Source organism: Penaeus vannamei, chromosome 7 (assembly GCF_042767895.1).
Source record: "Penaeus vannamei isolate JL-2024 chromosome 7, ASM4276789v1, whole genome shotgun sequence".
NCBI lineage: Eukaryota > Metazoa > Arthropoda > Malacostraca > Decapoda > Penaeidae > Penaeus > Penaeus vannamei.
In genome coordinates, this window is record NC_091555.1 from 40305171 (window position 1) to 40324237 (window position 19067).

The following is a 19067-nucleotide window of genomic DNA, read 5'->3' on the forward strand; positions in this document are numbered from 1 at the left end:
TTGCCATGAAAAGCAAATAACTTTTTTGTTTGAGAAGTAGCTAGCAGAAATTTTGCATAGTCATCCTTGGGTATTTCAATTTGAAATTCATGCCGTAGTGCATTCCAATATGGATGACTTTGAACTTGACCTTCAAGGTCAAACAGGGAAAATGGCGGCTATAGTAGACATGTATGCAACATGATGGCCGCATACCCAAAGATCATTCGCCAGAAAACTTTGTAGAAATTTAGAGGTTTAGACCCTAAAAAACATTTGCATGTGCAATTTTATGGGGTGCCATGATGTCTAGGGGATGTATTTTGTAGTGTAAACCTACCTTCATATTCTTCAAATTTTGAGCTAAATGAATGAAAGTTGACGTGACAAAAACGAGGTGATTCAGAACGTTCTCAACTTCAAAATGGCGGCAGTACATGCGTGATTTGAGCAAAGCTAGCCCTCGCGAAACATTATTTTCTTACAAAGGCAGTACAGTGGGAGGGAAAAATTCTGTCGTCATTATGACAACTGCAATCGATGCCAGCAGAATAAGAGATGTCCAAGTGCCTATGAGATTAAGATTAGTTTAAATTGTAGTAGCTTGTTTGCATTAAGTCTGCAGTCTTTGTAGTACTCTGTACGATTTTCTAAGATTTACATACTTGTTCACTTTGCCTGTAATAGACACGAAAATAAGAAAATCAGTCACTTATTATCCATAGTATTTCCTGTGCAAGTTGATACTAATAAAATTATGCACCACATCATACATTTATGTAATAACTGCACTAAGATGGGGGAAATAGAGGGAAAACTAGTCTCTTCAGTACCTGAAATAACCTGTGCAGGCAAATGATAACATCAGAAATGAAGAAAGAAACATTCCCATCTGATTGCCATATTTCCCTATCACCATGGACTTGCTCTCCGTGTGGCATTTGTCACGACCTATTTTCTTCATTTCTGACATCATTCTTTGCCTACACAGACTATTTCATGTATCAATGAGCATATTATCTTCCATTCTTTATAATTATTGTCTATACATATTCCTATACATGTATACCTACTTATTATCAACTTGTGAAGGAAATACCATAGATGAAAAGTGTCTTATTTTCGGTCATTCTGCCCCAATTATAGACAAAATTTACCTACTACTAGAAGTTGTGGGGAAACTGAAACTATACCAAAGAAAGTATATCACAATACATGCTGTGTGGAGAGTAAGTCCACATTGATTGGTTGGGGTCGAGAGACAGATCCCCTGATCAGAAAGATAAAGCAATTTGGTATGGATCTGGGCGTGTAGCCTCTGGGTTAGGAAGGTTTTTGGTTATTTCAGTGATGTTTGTGGAATCCCAGGAGTAACTTGATGAATAGTGACTTAGTTGTAGAGTGCTTATGCAGGACTTTCATTCATGACATTTGCTATGGAGTACAACAGATTCATAATTATTAAACATGAATAATTGCAACTAGAAATGATTATTGCAAGGTTGATGTCTATTAAACAAAAAAATTGCCAATTTTTATAAAGCTTCTCATTGTCATTTGGTTTATCATAATTTTGTTACATATTTGCTACAAAATTGGAGAGTATTTAGTTGCAAGTCCTTTAATTTATTTGAGAAAAGTAGGAAAACTTCACACTTGGTCATGGCCAAGAGCTGACTGCAATGAGCAGGGGTTGTCCTCAGATTTGACCAATTAGCTTCCAGTTGCTCCTCAGTGAGAGAGCAAGAAACTGAACAAATTTGTCAGATCTGACACAGAAGCTTTTAAATTTACTATACCAGACTGGAAACCTATTTACTTAATGAGAAATTCATTCTGTTGAATTTGCAGTTAAATATTTGTAATGATCACAGTAAATAATGTAAATAATTTCAAAATGATTTCAGTAAAGAGATTTAAAAATGATTTTATAGAAAAATTTCAGGGAGACATTGCTTGTGCAGGGTAGATAAGATCTATATATACTACAGATATATTACTGATGTGCCTAGAGCTTGTTTGTAAATGGATAGATTTAATGTAGCAACAGGCTATATTTCTACAGCTGTAGCTTCATGTATAATACACTTTTGAGAACCATAAATGCTCAAAGCCACTAAGAACTCAAATAGTCAGCCCTACCAATATTTCCGCATTCCTTGTTTTTTTTCTTTGTCTTTTTCTTCTCCGAAAGGTTTTAGCAGTTAACCCACTGGTCACTGAATGTTAATGTATTACTTAATTTTACATAGAGCTAGTTAGTTCCACAAAGGCTAGGTCACCAAGAGTCAATTATTAACCCTACTCATTTCACTTGTTTATTATTTTCCTTCATTTTTGGAAAGATTCATATTATTAGTAGTATTTTGATAATATTAGAATAGCCATAATATAAATAATGTAATAAGAGTATTGATATTGATAGCAGTGAGAAAAATGTTTTGTTGCCTTGCACGCCTTGGAGTTCACTTTTACGTAGTTCTTACAAGATTACCATGAATGTAAAAAAAAATAAATCTAAAAGTAAGACATATTGATACTTATTCCTCAAAGTATGTGATGATCTTGTTTTGTGTTGCATTTGAATTTCCTTCTGTTTTCTTTGTAAATTTTCTTAGAAACATTGAAGTACAATAATGATTCAAGTGCTATGTTGACAATTCAGAAACATTGAGCATTTTTTGTTTTATGGTCTTTATATCAAATATTTATGGAAGATGTCTGTTGACAATAGTTGTCTTTCATCTAAGGCTCAATTTAGATGAGATGTTTTATGTATATATTTCACATTACAGAGCTTTTACAATGAATATGGAGGAAGATACGCAGTCCAAGGAAATTGTTGTAGCCCCAAAGAAGGAGAAGAAGGTATTCCGACCAGCTCGCAGCGTCATCAAAGGAGTTCCAGCAGAGATAGAGAAGGACCCCAAACTACAAAAAGCCATAGAGGTTCTTCCCTCAAATTACAACTTTGAAATCCCAAAGACAATATGGAGGGTGAAGCAAGCCAATGCAAAGCATGTTGCCCTGCAGTTCCCAGAAGGTCTTTTGCTGTTTGCCACATCTATTGCTGACATAATTGAAACCTGGACTGAGGCGGAAACCACAATAATGGGGGATGTGACCTATGGAGCTTGTTGTGTAGATGACTTTACTGCCAGAGCTGTTGGAGCAGATTTCATGGTCCATTATGGACATTCCTGTCTAGTCCCCATAGATCAAACAGGTTCTATACCTTGTCTCTATGTGTTTGTAGACATACAATTTGACACAGTGCATCTTATAGATACCATCAAATCTGTGTTCCCAAGTACAGTCCCCTTGGCATTAGTGTCAATAATCCAGTTTGTAAGTTCACTTCAAAAGATGGCACAAGATCTCAAAAGTTGTGGGTATACTGTTTGTGTACCCCAGTGTAGGCCCTTGTCTCCAGGCGAGGTTCTTGGTTGCACTTCACCTCCTGTTCCTGAGGGACACACCATCGTATGCCTGGGTGATGGTCGTTTCCACCTGGAATCTATAATGATCTCAAATCCTGAGGTTCCAACTTACCTGTGAGTACCCCATATTTTATCCTGTAATGGTATAGAATTATCCCAAGAGCTATAGGTTATACTATGCAATACAAGGAAAATGAGTTGATGTATGTGTAATCTGTTACTCGGAATTAAGGGTTATGAGTCAGGATCATGGTTGGATGTCTTAAATTTTTATGCAGCCCAAAATAAATTCATTTGTATTATTTACTAATAATTGAAAAAGTCAAATCTCTCAATCCCTTAAAACATTGTGATTTTCTCTCAGACTTATCTAGAATGTTGAGGAAATTTCAGTATGTTTTAAAAGTTATGTACATGGAGTCATCGAAAACCCTTTCATGCTCTACTCAATGAAATACTGTACTAAATTCTGCTAATTCTTTTCATATTTTATTTATGTAATAGAAACATTCCATACACATTCACTTCACAAGTAATTTGTGAATATTATATTTTAATCATTGTGTAATGTAGTATGTACACTCATATTCCATTCTCTCATAAAACAAGTATTTTATTCCAGGTATAATCCATATTCAAAAGTCCTTTCCCGTGAATACTATGACCAGCCCTTAATGAAGAAGATTCGCAAAGAGATAATAGACAAAGCAAGTACTGCCAAGAAATGGGGCTTGATTCTCGGTACACTAGGCAGGCAAGGAAACACAAAAGTTATGGAAAATTTGAAGGTTAGTGTTGCTTGTTAGGTGATTGCTGTCTTGTGGAACCTGATGTTATTAGTTTTCGATGTTATGTACATATTTGTATATATTTCAAAAAATTATTATACATTTTTTATGGAAATGTTACTACTCCATCAACAAAATAGATACTAAAGCTCCAAAATGGTACATGTTGATTAATTGTCACTATTATTTAGTTACTTTACCATTCATGAAGTATATATTAATCTGTCTTTTTTGAGAAGTCAGGACAAGTTTACACATAATTAAACATGAATGAGTCAAGAGATCATTTTTAGCTTTTTTCGTTTAAATAATTTAGGTTTGTAGATCGCTTGAGAGATCAGCATTGTGGGTATGATGTATAATAATCCATTGCCTCTGGGAGAATGAGGGGTTCATTTGGCCTACGTTCTGGTGAATATGCATGGCCTGCAGTGCCTTTTTCAGATGTATACACAACAATAGCCAATCATAGCATTACACATTCTGTTCTCCTTCAGGCAATGCTGTAGGGGATGTGATGTGGGTATGAGGGTTTCTGATAAAGCATGAAATGTGATGCACACATCATCATAACATGATATGAATGATCCATCACCCAGAACCATGCCCAGGTCAGCCATGACATGAGTAACAAGTCACTTGGAGCCCAGACCAAGTGGGCCATGACATGAACCCCATGTCATCCATAGGCTATGAGTTATAGTCAGTAGTGTGAATTTGGTTAAATCTCATTTTATCTAGCAGATGTATATAATGTTATCTCTCAAGTGAAATTTCTAATCACTTTCATTACAGAACCAGCTAGAAGCTGCTGGGAAAGACTTTGTAATAGTCCTGCTGTCTGAAATCTTTCCTGCCAAACTGGAAGCCATGAGTGACGTAGAAGCCTGGGTACAAGTGGCGTGTCCAAGACTGTCCATTGATTGGGGTGCATCCTTTCCCCGGCCTTTACTCAATCCCTACGAAGCGACAGTGGCACTAAAACATGCAGAATGGCATGCCCAGCGATATCCAATGGATTTCTATGCAAATGAGAGTCTAGGAGAGTGGACCCCTAATCATAAGCCACCATGTCCTTGCGGCCAGACACGAAACACAGGCTGCAAGGGTCTCAGATGTCCAAGCTCTAAAAAAGGAAGTAATAAAGATTGAGGAGTGATTGTTGATTGATTTATAACCATTTCCTTCAAAAGAATGTGGTAATGGTATCTAATATATTTTTGAGGTGTTTAGGATTTAATTAAAAATATTGTTTTATAGATATATGTTAATTAAATTAACATAAAAGGGAATCATCTTTTCTCTTGTTTCCATAGTGTATAGATACCTTTTTCCTGTTGTTATATACCATATTTTTATGATGTTCATAATGGTATTCCATTTACTCAAGGGAAAAATCTTTTTTTACTAAAAAAGTTCTATATGTCAAATAGAAGAGAAGCCTTTTTATATATATATTTACATAAAAAAAGAGAAAAATCAGACATGATTTTACACCTCACATTAATTACATATATACAAGTTTATATAAAATAGAAAGTCTGCAATTTAGTGATCTACAATAATTTTTGGTGGTCACTTTCTCAACATACTCTATGTATAATGTAAACAACTGCAAAATATAAGTAACGGAAACAAATCTTTTAGTGGGAATGTATTATTTTGAATCATCTTGTGGAAAATCAAGAGAAAAATGGTATAGGAAGATGGAACTTTGTGCAGGAGCATATACAACCTCATTCACATACTACTATATGCAAAATATGTTATCTGTATTGCATAATGAAAGGGGACATTTAAATATAAATAAATCATCATACTTTCTCTTTTTATTTATTGGAAAAAGTATACATATACGACAGACATTTTTTACTTTCCTTCCTTTTCTCTTAACATTGAAATGTTCACATAAATAAATTTGTGGTGTGTATTTACATAAATAGTCTTCTGTAAATCTTATGTTAGTCAAGACCTAAGTGGAAATTGCATTTTAGGTCATAGATAGTGACATTAATGAGGTATGAAATAAAATACATGTGATAATGCTACTCTTACATATCACTTGAATTTGATAGTAATTTTTTTTCTACTTTTCAAAATAAAGATCAAACACACATCAGGTAAGAATGAGATCCTCAATTTCAAAAGAGAAAAGGCAAAAACAAATCTCATCATACATTCCTAAAAACTCCATTAGAAAGAAAAAAGAAAGAAAGAAAAATCTGATGAGATACCATCCTGATATCTCTGTCTTGCCTCGGAGGGTTCAAGAATCGCCCTGATTACAGAGCATGCAACCTGAGGGTGCATATCCCTCAAGTGTTTTTGTAAAAAATAAAAGGGATTCGGAAGATGACGAAACAAGATATCATTTCCACATGGGCCACAACAGTGTGCTCTTTCTCACACTAGAGTGTCATACCCCCGTACGAAAACTCCATCTGGATGGCCGGTTCCTGGAATGCTAGCCAGTCCGAGGCATGGGTGGGAAGTATACCCATACTATGGCATTTGTACAGCGCCAAGCCAACATTTACGAAGTTTCCCAAAAGATAAATCAGTTTCTGAAAAATAAAAATTTATTACTAAGTAATTAAACAACAGCTAGTGAATTTAAAAATTAACCTAAGCATTAAGAACTACATATACTTTAAACATGTTCAAATAAAGTATTAATAACTTTTTGCAAAATGAAATCAATCTAGAAAAATCCTGGTATTCATACATATACTATCAGTACCAAACCAAACCAAAAAAAAAAAAAAAAAAAGATAATAGATGGATATATTTGTGAAAAAAATAAAAATAATTAATAATGATAATAATAATAATAAATACATACAATGAAAAACAAAATGTGCTGATGTTTATATTCCTTCACATCTGACTTTTGTAAACAGAGTATCTTACCTTATCAAATGAAACTTGTACATTCCAGTGAATTTTTAAAAATTTATTCTAAACTCTGTCAGGTATAAAGTAATACTGAAGTATTTACAAACTATTCCATCAATGAAATATAATAAAAGAAAAAGATAAACAAATACTTTTTCCGTATTCACCGTATTTCTGTTCACTCACTTTCCGTTCACTTTACATTTCACCCGACACATTTTCCTCCACAAAATATCCCAACCACTGTCACCCCCTTACCTAAACCCCTATTCCAACAATGATTAACAATAATAATAATAATATAATAATAATAATAATAATAATAATAATAATAATAATAATAATAATAATAATAATAATAATAATAATAATAATAATAATAATATAATAATAATAAAAGTAATAACAATAATAATAACACCAACAATTAAAACACCTTCAATCATTACCTGCAGTGCCGCATGAGTTCCCTCTATGGATTTGAAGGTGGTGTTGGTGGCCCAGAGTGCTTTGATGGGTCTTAGCAGCATCATGCCCACCATCATGATCGGGAAAATACTGATGCTGCTCCCGGCCATGAACATGAGGAAGAGGTTCATTGGGACCTGAAGTAGAGCAAGTGGAAAAGATATTTTTTTGGGGGGAGGAAGTATATTGTTTTGTAATCTATGGTAAATATCTGACAAAAAAAAATTGAGAAAAATGTTTTCTTGACTTTGAAAGATCCTGTTTGATGTGATTTTTAAAACTTTTTGAAGCACATGTCGGCAAAAATCAATATAGAAAAAATATACATCTGAATACCGATAAAATTTTCATCATAAGGCAATATACCACCCTAATAATTTCTTAAACAAATCACCCTTACCGATTTGAGAGGGCTAAGCGCTATGTCCCATGCCTTCTTTATGACCAGATTTGGGTCGCCTTGTCTGTTTGCTTCTGCATGGACCTGGTTAACCGAACTCATGAAGCCTGGTGGTGCAGGGAGGTTGTCACTGCCCCGTTCCCCTCGGCGACCTGACAGATCCACTGCCCACTTCCGTTTGCTTGTTATGGTGCGGTTGGCCATTTTCCGTTTAGAGGGCTGCAGTGCAAAGTTTGGTAAAGAACTATATAAACTGTCTAAATTTTTAACCTTGCTCATTTTTTAGCTTTACTTGCATTTTTATAAAAATCTCCCTAAAAAGAAAGTAAGAAAGTCAATGACAAGCAGCTACCTATAATACTCATTACAGGACTATCTACTAATTAATTTATCAATATAACCTTACAATATCATTATACATATACACACCATTTTTTGCTTCTGTTTCAGTATTAATATCAAAATAATGAACAGACTACGGTAGCAATAACTTGCTCTCTCTGTTAACTAAAGATCACTGTTACATTCTACCAGTAAAACATTCTATTTTGTTTTCCTTATAACAGAGAAAAGACAAACATGCATGATTTGGATTCATAACTTTTTTAATAAAAAAAAATGTATTGTTTGGAGACATTTTTATAAACCCTTTACCTGGTCTCATAACAAGGTTGCTGAAGTTTTAAAATAAGGTTTCTGAATAAGCTTACTGACATAACACAAAAAGAAAAATATAGCCATGATGAAAGTACGCTTATCCCTTCCAATATTTACTGTAACTGGCATTTCAGCAACTTATCCAAATTGCTCTTAATCTCAAATGTGTCTTGACTCTATGACAAGAAATAAAATTATAAATAAGGTAAAAGAAAAGCTATTTTCAAAAAATAAGCTTGCACCATAATTAATAAAACAGATACAACTATGCTATTTGTTGGTATTTCTATAAAATGGTGTCAGTGTGCCTACAGGCACCAAGAGAACCAGCCATTAAAGTAACACAACTTGTTGTTCTCTCCCAAATTTTTCATGATGTGATGGTCATGTTAACCAGATTTTCACATATTTGTGAGCAATACATAGACACTAGTTTCATTACTACTAGTGATTAAGGCCCTGTAAAAATATAACCATTTTTTCCATGGGGAAATCGTGTAATAATGAAATTTGTATTCAAAACATAGAATACGTTAACTTACCTATAATAAAGATAAGAAATGTTTTCTTCGCAAATCTTATCATCTTAGGCAAAATCTGATGATCAACAAAGATTTAAATAAAGACTTGAAATTTTACAAGTACATAATACAGTGTAATAAAAGTTGATCCAGAGTATGTATTGCATTTGGCACAACAATATTCAGTGCTAAGAATCTGCTGTTTATAATAGCTTTTGCTATACTGTATTTTTTCTTCATATTAGCTGTATGCTGATGATACCACAATCTGCAACTTTTATTATCACTAATAATAAAAGGGCGCTGAAAACAACAAGTAGAAATAAGAGATAAAAAGAGGTGGATAAGTTAGTGCCCATTGCTAACACTCAGGATAAAGTGCAAACACGAGTGGCAAGATGGCTGCAGTCTTCAAGGGAGAAGCTTGAAGGTGAACACCAAAATATTGGAAATAATGGTATACAGCAAAGTAAGAGTGGATGTGCAAGTTATGTATGTTCAAGAGGACATAAGGTAAGTAGTGAAATTGAAGTATCTGTGGGAAGTGAAGTGGCAGATGAGGAAAGAACAAAAAGCAGGCTGGAGGAAGTGGAAAGCAGTTGTTGGGGTGATCTGGGATAAAGGAATGTCAAAGAGGCTGAAAGCAAAAAATTACAAGATAATGATAAGGTTACTAATGAGTTATGAAGCAGAGACATGGGTGCTTTAAAGTTCAGAAGCAATGAAGCTGGAAAGAACAGAGATAAGAATGTTAAGACGGATAATGGGCATATGGCCTCAAGAGCACTTAGATATGAAGAGGTGAAAAGTAGAGCAGGAGTAGAAAGTACCAATGAAGAGATGAGAAAATTAAAGTTGAGATGGTTTGGGCATTTTGTATGTGATGAAGAAGCAATCACGAGAACCTGGAGGACAACTAGGAGGGAAAGAAGCTTGAGGTGGAATGGAAACAACAGAGGAAAATGCAATGGTGAAGAATGCATGTCCTCATCAGAGATAAAAAGTCAAAACTATGCCCCCTATCCATGACAAAAAAGCATAAATCTAACCCTTCCTTTTTCTGTGGTTACCTCATGCCTTCCCAACCTAGTGTATTATTGATGCTGTTTGCCCAATACCTGCTAAATTTACTATAAAAGTACACTAGGCCATGGGGAATCAATCAATACCAAATCTAATGAAGTTTAAGAGATTGGGTAATTTTATAGCTTCACATAGCCATCCAACCTTGCAATTATCATTCCTTGTTTTGATCATTGGTAACTGTTTATGCAGTGACCACACCCTCCTGATGGCAAGTTTCCATTACTCAAGCCATTACTAGGAAATCCCCAAATGCCGGCATATCAATCAAATACCTTCCTAACCTAGGGGCTTCACCTTAGACCCACAAACTTTGCAATCTGGGCTTCACCCCCCGGATTCCCGAGTAAATTGCTGAAATTCCCTAGCCATTTGCCAGATCCCCCTCCAATCCCCATTTCTCCCTAACCAGTGTGATCCTTATGTGTACTTTGATAAGAGTAAATTCGGAACAAATATTCTTTATTTCTAAATATGCCTGACAGAGGACTGGAAACTTTGCTGTCTTTTACCAGAGTACCATGGGCCGGTAGACTAGGTTGATCGCTTGACTTACATCAGGTGTATCAAGAAGTTTTCCCCCAAAACCCCCAAAAGACGAAATTATTACAATAAAAGTAAGCGAAACATCATCTCAGTTTTCCGGTTGTCTGTCAAACGCTCATCATAAACCAGAAACATCACACAAAATCACCTTAAAAGCTTCTAAACCACATCCAACACTTCAAATCAACCACACAATAAAACTTAACGGAAGGAAAATGCTCAAACTCACCTAAAAATGTTAAGTATATGGTAGAAGATTTTACGAAATGCTTTGTTTACGCTGAATAATCAGCTGACGATCGACATTTACAGATTTTGCGTTCGTGTAAGAGGATTGATGTGGATTTACCCTACGCAAACCGTCACATGGATATAATTTTTCTACTTTTGTCCACTCCTTTACTAATCATCAAATAGATTGAATATATTTAACGTTAAGAAAAACAAAATTTTAGTAGATGATCATGGAGACAAAATAAACGGCCGGTTTGTTAAAATTGCGAAAGACCCGACCACGATAATTATAAATACATATGGACATACAAATACTCAGGAATCATATAATATATATATATATATATATATATATATATATGAATATATATATGAATATATATATATATATGTATGTATGTATGTATATATATACTATATATTCCTATATACATAAATATACACATATATGCATATGTGTATGCACGTACGTACATACGTATGTATGTATATCTGTATAATTATATATATGTATGTATATATGCATGCATGTATGTATGTATGTATGGGTACATATGTACAGCTGGGAACCTAGACAGATAGATAGATATACCTTCCTTTCTGTGCATGCTGTACGTATAAACATTCACTGGGTCGGGCCTTTCGCAGTCTTAACAAGCCGGCCGGTTTTTCATCTTGTCTCCATTAATATTTATGAACATTCTCCTTCTTTTGTTATTGTCAAAGATATTCATTGTGAAAGCTTATCTTATTTCATTTCGTTATCATCTAATATTATTTACAATGATTCCGTCAACGGTCAATGTAAACTTCTCATCTTATTATTTTATCTTGGACAATTTTTAATAAATCAAAACAAGACATTCATCACATGACTAACTCATCTTCCGCTGTTATCTTTAATAACACTAGTAAATAACAAAAATAAGCTTTAAGAACAGATAAAAATAATCCAGATTTACTCGTCGTCGTAAGATAGTGTATTATCACCTGTTATAAGTATTTTCAAAATAAACTTATAGATATGGATTCGGAACAAAATGGAAAATGTACTGTACATGAATAATATATATGTTGCTGTATATAAATAGCTGTGGATCCCAGGATGCCGCCCCCCCTCAGTTTTATATCCGGCCATCAGCTTTTCTTTATTGTTTGACTTCTTTTCATATTCAGCATTTTCAAAATCATTTATACCGGTTGTCATGCACTTAGTTACCAAACGGAAGTGGTGGCTGTTATTCCCCTGTCAAACCATGGTTGGGAGTGAGATGTGGCTTGTTAACACCAACTTTTTCATGCTCCCGTTTCTTTGTTTTAAGTTGTCACTTTTTCAGTTTCTGCTCAGTTGATACTCCTCAGTCTTCTGTTTATAAGCGGGATGGCAAAATGACGATGGTACCGAGGCAGTGTCCCCTGAATTTTTACCCCAATCGTTGTGAACGCCTGTTCGGCTCTCTCTCTCTCTCTCTCTCTCTCTCTCTCTCTCTCTCTCTCTCTCTCTCTCTCTCTCTCTCTCTCTCTCTCTCTCTCTCTCTCTCTCTCTCTCTCTCTCTCTCTCTCTCTCTCTCTCTCTTTTAGCGTGATGATCCTCTTCAAGTTAATTCTGAGTGCGGGCCCCACCAAGTCCCTTGCTTGATGAGTATACAAGTTAGGGCCAGATGGCTAACTGACCTCAGAATCGGTCGTAAAGTGTTTCTGGTTTGTATATGTATATTGTAACCGACTTTCGTAGAGCCTCAGAGGGCATGTTGTCTACAATGGGTGAACAAAAACCCATCTCGACGCTATCGATTGTTCATGCCAACTCGAGTCAAAGAAAAATAGTTGGCACTCTGTCTCGACGTCGTAGGGTTGAGCTAAAACATCGGAATGTGATAGGTGCATCTGAGTGAACAGCCGACTCACAAGTCCATCATGTAATGCAAAAAGGTACTTTTTTACCTTCGTTATTTGAACGTCGCCATTACCCATGTGGTGCACAGGTACTCGAGATCACAGTGACACGGCTGGACTTGAAGCTGAAACTCACAATCAGGCTTCTTCAGAAACGCGCGCTGCCGACCGCATAGAAGAGACACCAGGGTATGACAGGGCATGTAACGAGGGGGATGCCACACATAAATACACACGCGTGAAAATGTACAAAAAACATTTATTATATGAGTACGCATATAATATAATCAGTAATAACAGCGACAGTGGTGATAACATTAACAAATAACAAATGAAATGATAATGATATTTACGATTTAATAATGTAATGATTACCATTTTCAAAATCTGTGTTATTTCCCTATCCTCAGGTCTCTTCTACATAGTAACAAATTACTCAATTGTTTACAAATGTTTCTTTCACATCATCCTATTTGTTCCATAACTGGTTCTTATACATACACATCCATGCAACAGGAACAACGAACGGAAGACCAAGAAAACACACGAATATGCCCGTTGTTGTTCCTGTTGCACTTTGTTCGACATGGATTATACACATCCATATGCTCCAGAGGCTGCCAGAGGAGATCGCCGGAGAGAGTGCATGTAGTCCACCCACAATAAGGAAATAAGGGCAATGGAACGCAAGAACACGTTTGTGGATTGGTAGATTAAAACCGGGTACGGGCACGGGCGTTCTGCTACATATAACGAGCATTGATTATATGTCACTAGTTATTATGATGGTGGTTCAGATGATATATATATAGAACTGTCATTATTATCTGTGTTGCCTTTAATGTTAATCATATTTATCGTCATCATCACTTCTATTATGATTATCATATTATTATTATGATACCTTATCATCATCATATCACTATCGATCTCATCCTTTCTTTCAACAGACACTCATGCAATAATTAGCAATAGTATGCCTGGTCTGCATGTCGTTTTTTTTCTTATTCTGGAATTTCAAGAGAAAGCGATTTGGCAATTGCAGAATTTCATCTCTTTAAGCTCCGCCCCCATGTACCGAAGGCCACTGGCAGGGAGACTGGTAAAGGAGACCTTGGCTGCGGGTCTCATAGCTTAAGCCAGTCGTGGTTTAGCACGTGTTTAGAGTACTGTCTTCCGTCATGAGATCTGTCCCGAATCCTTAATCCGTTTATCCCTTTATTTGGGAGTGTTATAGCTGTGGGTATTCCAGTAAATATCTTTGTATTTATAGCGTGTTAATTACTTTGTTCGTTAAATGTCTTTCTGTGAGACCATTTCTTCCAGAGACTCAGTTTGGTTTTAAGTGACTCGGCTTAGATTTGGACGTTAGGCATCATAGGTATATTGGGGGTCTTTCATACAAGATTGAAAGTGATAATTCACATCCCCTTCATAATTTTTTACTTGATTTTCATCAACCTGCAAGTTACTAGAAGTTCTATAACCCTCAATTGAATGACATTTGATGCAAGTCGATCCTATACATTTTAGTTTTCTAGATGCTTTTTTACAGCTCTTTACAGACTTTGGAATAGATTGCCCATATAATTTGTAACTTTTCCGACTCTGGGTTGGTTTAAAAGATCAGCTAATATACTTTTACTACATGAATAGCTTATGAAATTTTATTTTCTCTTTATTTCTTAGCTGTGTTTTTACGTGCCCTGACACTTTTGGTGGTATAATTCTTTAATTTTTCTGTGTGGTTCTTTATATAGCTTATAATAAGAATAATAACAATAATATAATACACCATTGGGACATGTAAAAAATTAGAGACAATGTACACGTGATTCCCCATTATAATCGCAGAGTTGAAGTGACCTCCGCGTCATGGGCTTGTATCAGGGTCACCTCTGCCTTTTACCAACATGGCTAACATTGCGTTGCCACCTCAGACTTAGAGCCAATGGATGTGATCGTGATACTGAACGTAAATGAGAAAATAAAAAAAAGGATATGCGAGATCCCGAACTTTGCCAGCGTTAATGATAGAAAAAAAGGCTGTTGTTCCCACGGATTTACAAAGGGTTAAATTGAGGTGGATCAAGCTACTGGTTTGAGATCGTTGTAATTTCAAGCCAGTGCTGAAGGATTGCGGAGGTAGACCATATTTTACAGTCCAGAATGATGATTCAGAGCACAATCGACTCCACAACCGAGTTCAACTAATCGAAACCATCATCTTCAGCATCCAACAGACTTTCTGCTCGAAAATTAGTTTGTCTCGGTTAAGATTCGTGCTCCAAGGGGAAAGAGCAGAGCCAGATGAAGTTTAATATCTTGAACAGGATACAGGAAAATATCACTATGTATTGCTGTCAGGTACGTACCTCGGGTCCTGTAGACGGGACAAAGGTCAGACCTGTCAGCAGGCCTAATGTCTGTTCTGTATTAGGAAGCACGACTCCAGAATCTTGAGAGCCGCGACTAACAAGGGAGACAAGATGCCACCACATATCTTATACCTTCATTGTCAGGTTGGATGACAGTATATTCATTGGCTCCGGGTAAGATGGACCTCGGCTTTGGCGGCTGCAGGCTTCACGTTTCTCACTTGTAAGTAGCTTCCGTGGTTTCTGTGTTTTGGACGGGTGATTCGTCAAGGTCTCTCATCTCCCATCATTGTCTTTTGGCCCGACATGTCCTAAACAATCACGTAGTGTAACTAATCGAGGAAAGGAATGACAGAAAAATCCGCTCCCGTAAATCAGAGAAACGTTAGAACCTAGAAAAAAACACTACCAGAGCCAAGGTTCATCTTAGCCAGAGGTTCCAAAAAATTTGTTATGCAAGTAGATAGTGAAGGTTTTCTTACACCCACTGCCTGGTAGCAATGGGCGAGGGAGGTGTGGCCATATTCAAGGTGCTCGTCGTTTCATGTCACTACGATGATTAAGGAGGACGACTGGCCTGGCTGACGTGAAACATGTTCCTTCTCATCGCCAGGTGCGGAGTTCTGCTCGGGTCTTCCCGGTGTTAGGAGGTCGGAGCAGTAGACCTCTTGCAGATTGTTCGTGAACTGTTGGGTGCCAAGCTACTTCAGTATATATATAGTTTGCATAACTATACTAATGCCTCGGGTTCTTCGTCAGCATGGTATGTTTGTGATTACTTTTGGTAACATTTGTGTCCTCTGCAATCTTGTACATAGTTTCTCGATTGGCACTCAGGCTATATTTTTTATTTATTAAAATATGCCCTATCTGATATTTAAGTTCTTAGATTTCTCAGATTCATTCCTGGCAGCCGAGAAAAAGGGTTATAGATAATTTTTGGCACTGGAAGTTAGACTGTCAAGAGCATAGTCACAATTTCCGCCCAACCCTTTTTACACAGTCAGTTAATAAGCCTATCCATAAATCAAACTCAACAATCAATGTTCTAATGGAAAGGAAACTGAAAGAAAGGCGGCTACCCGTTCGGCCTTGATCACGAGGAGGTTGATCACTTTTAATATCTAATTTTCATAATTATCTCTATTTCCTGTTAATTTTCTAAATTTGACATTATTATTTATCAGAAATCGAGTTTTTAACCTACACATCTAGCATCTATCAGAGGACATTAAAAACCCGTTATGGGTAGGGGAGTTTCACTCCTTCCCGCTACAAACTCGTAGGTTTTTCATTGGAATTTTTTCTTGCTCTCCTGCCTCCCACTCTGGTTAGTTTAATAGATTCAAATACGCATGGGTTGAAATGTTAAAGGGAAAATGTTTTTATCAAGCCGAAAGAAAATGACCCTTAAAGCTCTTCATACACGTTCTAAGGAGCGTTTTGATTAGCAACCAATCCACATTTTGAACACTAAATTTTGGAATATTTCGGTCCTTGAGGGGGTAATTTTAATAATCTAGGTGAAAAAAATCGAAGAAATGAAATAGTTCGAAAAAAATCATGTGAATTCGGTTAAAAATCGGCGTGATGCGACATTTTGGCGGGCATACGTGCAATCCCTTCCCTTTAAAATTTAAAGGTACGACGCCGCGCGTTGTTATTTAGTTCACATTTTCTGTTGAGTACGAGCTCTTTCGTTCCTTAAAACATATAGTGTTATTTCAGAGTGAACTTATAATAAGTGTGTAGAATCACTAATTGTACATATTTGGTGAAAACGAGCATAGCTTAGAGACAAGAGGGAACGACGTCGAGAAAGGGATGGTGGGTTTGATTAAGTAGATAGGCTCTCAAATGGAGAGGATTGGAAGGTGCCTAGGGCTAAACGATAACCGCAATGATGGTCTGTATCAAGGTATGTGATAAAGGAGGCAGAGGCAGAATATATATGACAACCATAATCAAGGGTGGAAAGGATTAGGGTAATATGGACATGGAGAAGTGTTTTGCAGTTTGAAACCCGGGATATATGTGAGAGTCTGTAAGAGTCGGAGGCAACGGCGGGTTCTTTCTTTAACAGAAAGGATATGATCTCGCAAAGTCAGCCTGAGTCAAAAATTACACAGAGGAACTTGCCTGAATAGCGGAATTGGATGGAAGCCTCATATCCAAAGAGTATAGGCTGGAAGACTATATAGGTGAACGAGAAAAAAGGTTGTTTTAGAAAATCGAAGACTGTGGTTGGTAGCCCAAGAATAGATTGATGTTATTGCTGACTGGAAAATCTGATGGAGAGAAGGAATGGAAGGGAAGGCAGAGAGGACTAAATAATCTACGTACAGTGATGACCAGATTCCTGGTGGTAGAGCTGAAACTAATCCGTCTACAGCTATGAAAAATAATGTGCTGAACACAAAGTCTTATTAGACACCTTCGAATTGAGGTAAAGAAGAGGAAACAGAAGCAGCAACTCTGACACGAAAAGTGCGATCAGGAAGAAAGGACTTTCTGAAAATACCCATGTTTCCCCTTATGCCATGGGAAATGGAGGCAGGATGTGGAGGATGTTTAAGTTTATAGATCCGTCGCCAGACTGGTGTAGATGTTATAGAGCGTACATAATTTCTCCAGCTGTTTGTGATAGAGTTTTGTTTTGTACGGCGAAGATGACCTTTTTAAGTGATATGAGGGTTGTTAATAAATTGACTGGGGAGCCTTTCTTGCAACGGTAGCTATTCCAAGCTGCACGTTTTAATCGAAGCGTTTTAGTACATTCTAGGTTCCATCTTGGAACACATTTTGAAGTGTAAGGTCCGGAGTTTTGGGGAATCCATGGGATTCAATTACGATATTCATTGTGGAGTACAGGAGCATGTCTGAAGAGGAAGAGAAGGATGATGGAGGAAGACTAATAGTGCAGCGAGAGGTAAAGGTATGCCATTCAGCACTGTCAAAGCACCAGCGAGGGCGGTTAGGGAGTGAGATATGGGAAATAGGCGAAAGAAGAATGCGAAAGTGACCACTATAAGGAAGGTAGTCTAGAACTGATCAATGGGTCAAGGCGAAATCAAAGAGAAAGATAAGGCATGAAAAAGATAGGGGCGCATGTCAAGATGAGTTGGTTTGGATTTAGAAGGGCAAGGTTATCCCGAAGAGTGTGACGACAATTAAAATCACCGCGTATGAGGAATGGTGGTTGAAGTTGAGAAAGTGATGTTTCGAAAGCATTAAAGTCATTGGAAAGAGAATGGGAAAGTAGATTGAAATAATTGTGATCCAGCAGCGAAGAAGAGCGAACAATTTTGCAAGGGATAGTGGTTTGAAAGGGAGATATGGTGTATGGTGTTTTTTGGTGGGCGAGTATAGAGGAGCTAGAGAGTGGAGGGATGATATAAAAGATAATTTAGATTTGGCTCTGGAGCTTGTGTTAGGAAGGTTTCTTGAAGACCGATAAAGGGTGAATTGTAAGAAGATATGAGGTGACAAAGATCAGGTCTGTGGGAACGAAAGCCTCGAATGTTGATCCACTGTAGAAAAGGCGTTGCAAAGCAATCAGCAAGCGGTAAGGGTAAGTAAGAGGAGGTTGAGGTAGGGGATTAGGGGGAGGTGAAGGAGTTTTTTCCGGAGGTTCTTTGGGAAAGATAGGATCCGGGGAAGGGTATTGTGACAAAAGGGGTTCACGCGTGTAACCAGGAAGGAGTGGAAGGGATATTGGGGAAGGACGGGGGTCTTGTTTGGGTGGAGGAGAGGATGGGTTATGATGGGAAGGAGTTGGGGGT

The 19067-nt window shown here is 36.8% G+C and overlaps 2 protein-coding genes across 4 annotated transcripts in view; one reads left to right on the plus strand and one right to left on the minus strand.

Moving 5' to 3' along the window:
* The window catches only part of Dph1 (diphthamide biosynthesis 1), a 6678-nt gene extending 1312 nt beyond the window's left edge, over nt 1–5366 (plus strand). For both annotated transcript variants that reach the window (XM_027366294.2, XM_027366295.2), the window contains exons 2-4: nt 2775–3533; nt 4042–4207; nt 5003–5366. In XM_027366294.2, coding sequence (XP_027222095.1) covers nt 2785–3533; nt 4042–4207; nt 5003–5359 — 1272 coding nt within the window. In that variant the 5' untranslated portion in view covers nt 2775–2784 and the 3' untranslated portion in view covers nt 5360–5366. The remainder of the gene's footprint in view (nt 1–2774; nt 3534–4041; nt 4208–5002) is intronic.
* Nucleotides 5367–6023: 657 nt separating this feature from the next.
* EMC4 (ER membrane protein complex subunit 4) lies at nt 6024–13089 on the minus strand. 2 transcript variants are annotated; one of them, XM_027366296.2, is made up of 4 exons: nt 12956–13089; nt 7971–8189; nt 7552–7707; nt 6024–6771 (listed from the first exon to the last, which is right to left on the minus strand). In XM_027366296.2, the coding sequence occupies exons 1-4, from the start codon at nt 12983–12985 to the stop codon at nt 6616–6618; spliced, it is 561 nt and encodes a 186-aa protein (XP_027222097.1). In that variant the 5' UTR covers nt 12986–13089; the 3' UTR covers nt 6024–6615. The 2 variants fall into 2 exon arrangements, with proteins under 2 accessions (XP_027222097.1, XP_027222098.1); XM_027366297.2 differs by lacking the exon at nt 12956–13089 and adding an exon at nt 11007–11164.
* Between the last annotated feature and the right edge of the window lie 5978 nt (nt 13090–19067).

Coding starts and splice junctions, on each gene's coding strand:
- EMC4 (XM_027366296.2), bottom strand. CDS start 12,985: ATGGGTAATGGCGACGTTCAAATAACGAAG. Junction 7,708..7,970: donor CGCTTAGCCCTCTCAAATCG/GTAAGGGTGATT, acceptor GCTCTACTTCAG/GTCCCAATGAACCTCTTCCT. Junction 6,772..7,551: donor GAACTCATGCGGCACTGCAG/GTAATGATTGAA, acceptor TTTATTTTTCAG/AAACTGATTTATCTTTTGGG.